At 45.1% G+C, this 10,055-nt stretch overlaps 1 protein-coding gene across 1 annotated transcript; it reads right to left on the reverse strand.

Moving 5' to 3' along the window:
• Positions 1 to 6,187: 6,187 nt before the first annotated feature.
• BDCG_01858 (uncharacterized protein) lies at positions 6,188 to 9,754 on the reverse strand (the record flags this gene model as incomplete). Its single annotated transcript, XM_045417407.1, has 8 exons — positions 6,188 to 7,214; positions 7,281 to 7,658; positions 7,801 to 8,002; positions 8,082 to 8,106; positions 8,678 to 9,188; positions 9,262 to 9,309; positions 9,385 to 9,592; positions 9,650 to 9,754. 7 exons carry the CDS (start codon positions 9,752 to 9,754, stop codon positions 7,294 to 7,296), a joined length of 1,464 nt encoding a protein of 487 aa, XP_045274227.1. The 3' UTR covers positions 6,188 to 7,214; positions 7,281 to 7,293.
• Positions 9,755 to 10,055: the final 301 nt, after the last annotated feature.

Raw genomic sequence — 10,055 nt, forward strand, 5'->3', positions numbered from 1 at the left:
ATATTATATAGAGATAGTTATTTAAGAAGTTATATAAGTAAGCTTAATTATCTTACTTAAATAGTAAGCTTATGAGCTACAGAGTTATTATGAGAATATCATAGATATTATACTTCATATACTAAGAAAATTATGTAAGAAATACAGTAACTCTTATATATATTTCAGTAGAAGAAAAACAAATCACTGACTTTTTTAATTAAGAGTCAGTATCTAGCTATTTTATATAGATAATGAACAGATACTCTTCTTTCATTTCATAAGTGAGAATAGCCAGAGTGATACCTCAGCAGCACCTCACTATTATAAAAGAGTAATCTGCTGACCTTGTATAGAAGCGGGGTTCTCATATCCATCAATTGAATCTTCCTATATTATATCCGAATGATGTCATAGGGTGGTTGGAAACCGGTTTGAACAGCCTGCGGGATGGATGGAATCATCCGCATGGAAGCGATGGGCCGTGTGGAACCGCAACGGGGCCTTGGCGCGGCCAGGGGCGTGACAGATCACTCTTATTAAAGAGAAGCATTTATGAGTTGATCTTTCACTCATTCTCACAAATCATCATTCTTTGACACTGTAGAGTTGTAAGGAATTTTCCATTCTTTCATCAACTCTGTAGAATTGTAGAATCAAGATGTCTGCAGCCTGCAATCACTCTTTGTAGTTATATAGAAAGATTCATCACACATCTCCCCCTCTCTTGGTGGCTCCCTGTCAAGTTCAATTACACCAGATCTTATCAGTGACTTAATGGTGTGAATGAGCTAGAAAAATACCAACCTGCCTGTTATCATCTGATCCTTATTGGAGATGTTCTTGCAGACTGGTATCAAGCTGCTGATAAACTGCATTATGGGACCATGCGGCTTGCTTTGACAAGCAACGTTCCACCTACGATTCCATCAACATCAGTACAAGATGCAGATGCATCTTCTCGCGAGATTTAAATTCAACATTTCGTTGTCCATTCTCTATCTGGCCATCTAGGCCGCTCAATGATTCCTATAACGGAAGATCAATTCGACCTTCATGCTCTAACAGGATCCTTGGGATTCTGTATGATACCATCCGCTTCTTCAGTATGACCAATGCTAAATTCCGCTTCCCTCTTACAGTTGAGACTACGCATGTTGTGATCGCAAAGCCAATACTTGCTAAGATATAGACATCCATCTTGTCCTCTCTTTTGTCTGCCACCTACCTCTGACCAACTCATTACTAACTAATTCTACAATAAGCTCAATGAACTGTACATGGATAAGGTTATGCTCGTTGATATAAAGCCTCCTGAAAATGCCCTAGACATTATGTCATCTTGTGACATAGCTTCTGCATGATGCAGCTTCTGCTCTGAAACTCTTATGACACTTCACGCGATGCTTGTCCTCCGTCGCAACAAAGGAGTCGCTGATGGTTTCTACGTGGACGGTGAAGTGGGGGGGTATCAATTTAGACAAAGCTCAGAAATTATGATCAAAAAGGACAGACGCCAACTTGTAACAAGGCAATCCGGTGCTAAGCCTTGCTAGACTAGCAGATCCAAAGCTCTCAGGATCCCTGGGTGACTTGGATACTTATCAATTTCCCACTTGCATGTACAGTACCTTTCAGTTTTGCCGAGGAAAAATATCCAGTATACAGTTCAGTTCCAATGCAGTCAGAAATCCCGTTAGAAAGTGAGCCTGTCCAGGCTCCATATAATATTAATATCTCGGACCGTGGGCACGGGAACTAACGCATAGAAGTATTGTGACAGAAAGTCCAGCCGAAAGGAGGATATCAGATTGGAATATATGCCCTTCATTCAATATTGCAAAGCGCTCTAATATCTCTAGACGTATGTAAGAACACCAAGTTTCATCCCTAATAAGTTATCATTTTATATATTACGCATTTTGAAAATCCAATCGCCACCTAATGATATGTAGCACAAACACAAATACAAATGCCCACTAATTGGACATAGACAGTAAGGGTCTATATTTAAACCCCAAAGCGTTGTCGGGAATTGAAGAAGAGTGATATATCCTTTATGCGTAGCAAGGAATGAGGGAAGGGGTATTATAAAATATTCAAGCATGTCTATATTTAAATAAACCCTCCGTCTCTTTCTAACGACTCATCTGGCCCATCATAATAAGAATGGAGAATAAAAGGAAAATATTATTCGTCCCCATAGCCTTCTCACAGCCAGCGTAAGTAGGTTAAGGAATCCAAGCCACACTCCCAGCATTAAGTGGGTTCAACACAAAAGAGTCGACCCGGGGCCTGTTCTTTCCCCAGTGAAATGCTTATCATTCTTCCGTCCTCCTCCGGAGCCTGATAGGTTTCTCCCCGAGACTAAGACTTTCAAACTCCAATATCGGGCCGGCGACATGACTCAATGGACACTAAGCTCGGCATGGGGGCCACGAGCTATGGACATAACCAGCCCACATGGAGATAATGAATGCGCTGCATTCCGCCCGTGCCAAGTTATAGTGGTAGTCAATACCAACAGGCGAGGTGAGGGTAGAAACTTCCAGCGAGCCTGCGCTATAGTATTAGGTTTAACGAGCGAGTAGGTCAAGATAGTGATGTATAAGCACATAATAGGAAGAAGGAGAGAAAGAGGGAAATGCAGAGATCGTAACACTACTATTACAGATTAAATGAGTGGGAGAAATAAACAGGAACCAATCAAAGAACCAAGCAGAAGATAGATTGTAGAAAAGTAAATGAGAACAAGTCCGTAGAACAAAAGCTTTTCAGGTGCTGCTTTTCCTTTCCTGCTTTTCAAACATCCCACATCTCATTTTGTTATACACGTCGTTGACTCGTTGCGTTCATCCAATTACTGAATAGCGGGGAAAGACAGATAGGAGGAGTTGCTATCGTCCTCGGCCAGCAAGGAGATATTGTAAGTGGTTTTGCAGCCAAGCTCCTTCTCTTGTCCCACCAATTCCATCTCTCCTGTGTTTCTATATGTTTTTATGGTTTGGAAAGCAAGCCAAAAGAAAGAGACAAAATCAAATCGAGTTAAATCATAGGAGATAGACAATGACAGAAATAAAGCTAGGCTAAAAAGCAGAAACTAAGGACGAGATATACCGCGGCTCTCCCGGAGCACGCTATGCGTTGAGAGCTAGGAAAAAACAAAGAGAAAAGAAAAATAACTGTAGAAACGAGATTTATGTAGAAACGAGATTTATGTAGAAACGAGATTTATGTAGAAACGAGATTTATGAAGAAGTCACCGGAATATATCGTGACGCGTGAGGATTAGCAGTCGAGCCAGTCGACCGAATGGCGGCGAGAATCGTTGATCATGGTATCGAATTTCGTTCAATTTCGAAGTAGGAAGGGAGAAGTAGAGTGATGAGATACCAACAGTGGGCGAAGTTGGCGGAGTAGGTAGAGAAGGAACAGCCTGTGTTCCTGTAAAAGTTCATATCAAGAATAGGATCCAGAATGACTTCCATTCGACATTGCAGAAGAGCGGAGGTTGATCATAGTGTTAGGCTAGAGCTGTTGAAAGCGATAGCGCACAGCGCAGATCACTCAAGTCATCTCTAGCAAGTTTCCCAGCTGGGTGAAGATACCTGATATCCCAACAGGTAACGTAGGGGGGTTATCGAGGCCCGTTCCGCCCCAAACTTGCTCTCTCTCTCTCCACGCCGACTTCCAATCTCCCACTTGCCCGAATATTGCTTCAGTCGGGAGAAGCCGGGTTCTAAAGATATGGGCCTTTGCAGCTAGAGTAGCCAGAATCAGGACAATTCATGGTAGGTTTTGGGTAGGTGTTGGACTCCGTTCCCCGCGCCGAATGGACTGTGCACGCGTATCCAACAAGGACTGTCTTCTCTTGTACTACATGGCCGCGTTGACCATATGCCTCGCACGGGTCTACCGCATGACGGTGATAGAGGCAGCGACAGACGGAGTACCTTTCAACAACTTGGTAGCACATCTTGCTAAAAGTCTGTTCGCTTCTCTTGTTGTTTGTCAACTGGGAGGTCCGGAATAAACTGGGGGGATGTTGCGATATGCAGGCAAAAGCGGGATTGATGGAGCTTTTGCGATACAGCGGGAACAATTCAACGGTTAAGCTCTCGACAGCTAAGAGATGGAAATGCGGCAGAGTACTAGATCTGTGGAAAGTGGCGTAGTTGCAGGTGCAGATGCTCCAAAGGGGATGAAAAACAGCGCCAAATAAACAAGACAGGTATAATAGCAAGAAAACGACAAAAGAAATTAAAGAGTAGAGCGATATTTTATTGAAATGAATAAGTGGGTATAAATGGGGATTGAAATGAGAAAAATGATGTGTTAGAGGTGACAAACAGCATCATATATAACCAATTGAAAGTATACACCCAAGGCATCTATTAGTCGGGTGGAAGCCTAGGACAAGGAGAGAATGAGTCGTAATCAGGTCTAGAGTGGGAAAAAGGGGACAAAACCATCTAGGCAATCTTCCAAGGCTTGGAATTCGTGGACCGATCCTGCATCATGCTCCGCCTGAGGGGTTGAAAATTACCACAGGAGAGTGGATGGGAAACGGTCGACTTGGCCGCCGGCAACTGATTGATCCTCGATGTGCGGGTACAGAGCAACGTCCCGCTAGCCGTCACCTGCATAGCCAAACGGATCGCGGACATGCCCGAAAATAAGTGCTCAGGCCAAGCCAGTTCATCTTGAAATGGTGGAATGCTGTTACAATGAGGGGCCACATTTCAGCCAAATCCTCAGGCAGGACTTTCAGCGGATGCCTTTGTTAGCATCGTTGGCTCGTTGGTTACCCACGATATGGAAGTGTGGCTGTTCCCGCTTCGTTTTACCGCTAGCGATCTGTAACAAACGTGGTGCGCTTGCCAAGAAACCATTCGCACCAACCAAGCAGGAAGCAGGAAGTACTAAAGCGCATATAATAATCATCTGATATGGTTCTACCAAGGCGGTCCGCAGAGATTCGGGCACTACCCCTACCCGTGGGGCGAATTGGGAGGATGAGGCTGGAAGGTCAAACCAAAGCGCCCTCGATATGGCCATGACAGACGCTTGCCGGGGGGGGCACCCTTGGCTTCTTAGCCCGACTAGTGATTGGTAGTGTCATCCCGCTTCCCTGGAAATAGTAACGGACGGGGCACAACGCTGGCCTGTTACGAGTCAGCATATCGCTAGTAGTTAGCTAATTGAGGCTGGTGTCAGACTGACTTAGCCTAGGGATCGTGAGCATGGAGCAAGAATAGCTACATGATATACAGTTTTGCAGCATTAAACAGTTCTGTCTTCGGTTGTTTGTCTGCTAACCTAGTTATGACCATGTTGTGTGTATTAAATATTAGTCGAGGTTCTCTACATAGATAGAGTAGGACACGTGACTGGAGTAGCCGCCGGGGAGCTAACCAACATTGCTTTAAGTGTTCTCAGCCAGTGTCACACACCTATCTGCTCACTGCCAATTGCTTCAAAAACACAATAATAATTAATTACAAAAGCTGGCATCTAGTTTCCTCGTAGGGACTAGACCCATATGTGCAAAAATACATGCAAAACATGCAAGGAGAACGTTCTGTCCTTTCTGTATTGTATTACCCCCCCCCCTTTCTTCAGTTGTCTTGACACTGCGGGGTCTCATTCTCATAGTCAGTTCTATTGTATAGGCACTGTGGCCTAGCATCATGATTATGATTATTTCTCTCGCAGTATATTGTGGGGGCTCTCTCCCTTACTGGAGGCAAAAAGGATTCTCTCACAATGATGATATTGCCGGGTTCTCTCCGTCTAGGAGACAAAAGTATTCTCTCATGATATTCAAATTCCAGATCCCATGGCAGTATTTCCATCATTTTGGTATCGATATTGGTGATTATGGTTATACTGTTCTCCCCATTCTAGAACAATACAGAATGTGGGACACGTGACTGCAGTAGCCGGAGCAACTAAGCTGGGGCCATTCCTGCATGGCCTGGATTCCAGAACTGATGACTGGATGAAAAAGCTTCGCATGCTCTTTTTCTTGTGGCTCTATCGAGTCAAATTATACAGAAGAAATCCCTATTGATATGTCAAGAGTCCAGTTTGGGAAAATTGCAAGGGCCATATTATTCCACCCAAGGGCAGGAGTTTGCTTTTAATCTACGGGTTGAATCAAAAAATGACCACTGTAGACAAGCAAAAATCACTTGACAGCCATGTATCTGACAGATTTTGTTTCCGTCCGTTCACTCAATCTAGTAGAAATACTTAGAGAGACCCCACGGCCAAAGCAGAGAAGCCGGAGAAACTGGAATGCATTTTTCATTATTTTCATATAGAAACAGAATAAAATTATACAAAATAACCTCGGTAGAGAAAACCGACGGACCCATGCATCCCCGCCGTCGGCGGAGCTGTGCGCTGAAGCCTCAAGATCTCCATTTAACTAACAGACGTTAACCTGACAGAATGAAGGGGTGGCAAACATACACCTCCCCTCTAGCAATGCAGATTATCGTGAAATGCTCGGAATATTCTGGGGGCTGATTTGAGCAACCCTGTATATCCTGCTTGTCATTCGATTCCCATCATTAATATTAGCTCCGCAAGGAAGTCACTCCGCATCAGGGACAGGGGACAAGGCACAAAACAGCTTTGGAGAGAAATGAAATAGTAAAGAAGACTGGTAACGTCTGGATCCTCCTCCATGCAAGTGAGATCACCACTATGTACTCCCTCATGCAGTTTGCCACTTCAAGATTACGACAGGAGGAGCAGCTAGCGTAGCACTCGATCTTCCTCCGCTGGAAGGAGTCAGGTGGTGTATTTGTGATACAAGGATATGTTGAGGTATGCGATAGAGAATTCTCCTGAAAGGGAAGGCACTTCAGCCCTACAAATCCAGTCGCACAAGATGTCTGTTCGCATCACGCATCACGCATCAGCGCGCTATTTCAGGAATTGGCCCTAGCTGTAGCTTTATCGTCAGCCCTCGATGTCGGAATCTGCGGTTGAAACAAGGTTTTGCTGATTGGCTGGTTTGGCGAGCGAAAGCGTGGCTCCAGGGTTTGGTCAGCCCTACGCCTTGGCAGGGACCCACCTAAGTCTAATTTAGACTAGCGTACGGTACCACCACACACATCAATCACTGCGAATCTAGCCCTGCACAGCCACCTCGGATTTGGGTGGTTGATCTAGCGGTAAGATGGAGGGATTTCTCGAGCAGAGGGGGCCTGTGTTTCGAACCTCTAGGGGCAGTATGATATGGTAAATGATGGCCGCTTCTATCTTGAATACGGACATCTGCCGCTTACTTTTGTGGCCATTTCAAGTGTAATGTTGAGGGACTGCTGCTCCTGACGAACAAGAGTTCGGATTGAACATGAATAATGAGTAGCCCACGGAGTCGGTTACAATGTTCACACTGTCAGTCTTGTTATTTTGCGGGGAGGGGTGCATGAAATGTACGGTAAGGTTTTCGGTATCCGGGTACTCCGTACTTCGAAAAAACCATCCGCCTAAACGGAGGACTTTTTGGAAATATACAAGTGGAAGAACAAGATGCAAAAACATTTTAGAGCCAAAATCTATGGCTCCAACGAGCACCTCACAGTTAATGGGCCAGATTACTCCGAAACGGCGTTGTTCTGGCCATCCAATATTTCCTTGTACCCTCGATGTTTGGAGATCAGCTACAAACAGTATTCCGAGTAGTTGTTGACCGCTCTATCGCGGGGATGGATACCACATTGCCCAACCTTAATTCAGTCCGGTCCCTGTCAAGCATCATTCGTAATCATTCTTCAATTGTCAGCGTTGACTCATCAATCATACAGAAGAAGCTGATACCCTGAATAATCGTGTTAAACTCATCAATAGCAATCTCGGAGCATACCTCGGGCAATCTAGATTGCGTTACGTGCACATTGTCTGCGTTGACATGAACAATAACCTTGGTAGTGTTGGTCAGTGCTTGATTGAAGTCTGCCTTGCATCCAGCTCCAGAGTGGCAAAAGATTAGTGTCCCGAAATAACGCTGACAAGGGGGAAGGCTCACGTCTCAAAAAGGCAATTATGACAAGACCTTGAGAGTTAGTAATGTCTATACAGCTTACATTTATCAGGAATAGAGCGTTCAAGCTAGTAAATTTCCCAAGGTGGACTTGCCGAGATTCGGGATTCTCTAATTAGGATGATATTGATTACTGAAAGAGGGTTTTACGAAGGATTCCATCAATAGCACCATGCAGAGGCCGCCCAATCAATTTCTTACCACCAACTTTCTTTCCCAGTGCTGGAATGTTGGATACTTGGGGACGCCCATTATTGGACACTGTCAGCTTATTACTCTCTCCTTAATTAGCCTATCATTCAGCATAGGTGCCGTCCTAAGTTGCTTTGAAAAGTTGAAGTTCATTGGCACACAGGGGTGGGTGAGAAATTATTGAACTAACAGATGATACAACATTGAGCGGAAGGAGGGAAATGATAACTATCTAACATAGATATCTATTTAGATGAGAGATTGTAATCGGCTAAAGTACGAGCTGGGATATTCCTCAAAACCAAAGTTTGATCAAAACACAACCATAGGAACAGTTAGCTACCTTATGTTCTCCTTACTTTACTCATTTGAAATCTCTCAGCGAAGAGATATCACTAACGATTGCCTTGACACAGATACGTGTGAAAATTGGACCACTATTCTCACTGTGATCCACATATCCGTTTGAACTCTTCCTCAGTGTGATTCCACACCTCCTCAATCATCCCCTTATCGCGTAGTTCAGCCAACAGCTTCTTCACATCAGGAGATCCAGTCTCACAATCTGACCCTACGGAGTAGACGCCGCCCCCGATTGTCCCCGTGGTACTAATAGACATATCAGTTCCATCTGGAAGCGGCACAGAGGCAGAATTGCCTTGCCTTGCCGGGAACCGTGAGCTTGTGGCCAGGTACAAATGCCGCTCGCCACTCTCTTCGATAGGCACCACAGAAACCTCGAATGGAGACTGTTTTCCAGGCTGGCCGTGCATATGCCTAAAAATTGGAGTGTCCACTAAACCTAGATGGCCGTGGATAAAACTAACATCGGGGGTCATCCTGGCTATGGCCTCAAGGCCAAGGGTTACCGGTGAGGCGAGATGTCCACGAAGTTCTTTGAGCGGGAGTCCGAAAGCGGGGAAATCCGTTGAGTCCAAAAGTCCCTCGCGCGTACCCCCTGCCACAGTAACGACGCTGCGGAGGGACGAGCCATTGCGACAGAGGCAGCATGCTGGTGATGAAATGCATACGGGAGTAATAGATTAATGCCGGCAGCGCGTGAATTTTCTCACAGGTTTCTAGCGTTCCCGTTAGCTGAGTTGCTGGATGATGCTACATGGCTAGTACCTACCACTGCGATCCAGGAGTGGTACTCCCGCGCTGAGAACCAACATGTTCAGTGCGCTCTCCTTTCTTTGACTTGATTTGCTCGCACACGTTGTCGACGACGCGGATCAAGCGGATGTCGGCCTGGATAAAGATGTATTCTCCCTCCAGGTTCAGTGCCTTACACTCTGCGATGATGCGGTCTGCAGCATCTTGAGAGCGGCCGACAAAGTACGCTCGCGATTGCCTTGCATACTGGGCAAAAGCCGTCAGAGTGCTTTAGCCGATTCCGTTGGTTGCTCCCACAAAAACCGCCACCAGCCTAGGCGGGAGTGTGGAAGGAATCAGAGAATTGAAGGATTGGATTTCTGCTGACAGCGGAGACGCAATGACATGAGCTTCACATTGCCTCTGCATGAAGAAAGGCTCCCCTAATTATAAATTGGAAAGGGTTACATGGTCAATGTTGTATTGTCAGTATTATTAATGAAAATATTTAGATTAATGCAGATAACGCCGAATGGAAGGTAAAGCTCAATATGAACATGGCTTTAAAAAGAAAATAGGCCCAGCTTGAACACCACGTTCAGTGTTTATGGGTTGGGGATCAAGATTAGACGAGTATTAGGGGTACCTAAGAGCAAAGGCCTAAATTGTAGGATAGTCGAAGGTTGTACTGATAGAGCTATCTACAAAGAGCTGAATATAGTGTGTTGAA

This window comes from Blastomyces dermatitidis (genome assembly GCF_000003525.1).
Source record: "Blastomyces dermatitidis ER-3 genomic scaffold supercont1.2, whole genome shotgun sequence".
Classification (NCBI taxonomy): Eukaryota; Fungi; Ascomycota; class Eurotiomycetes; order Onygenales; family Ajellomycetaceae; genus Blastomyces; species Blastomyces dermatitidis.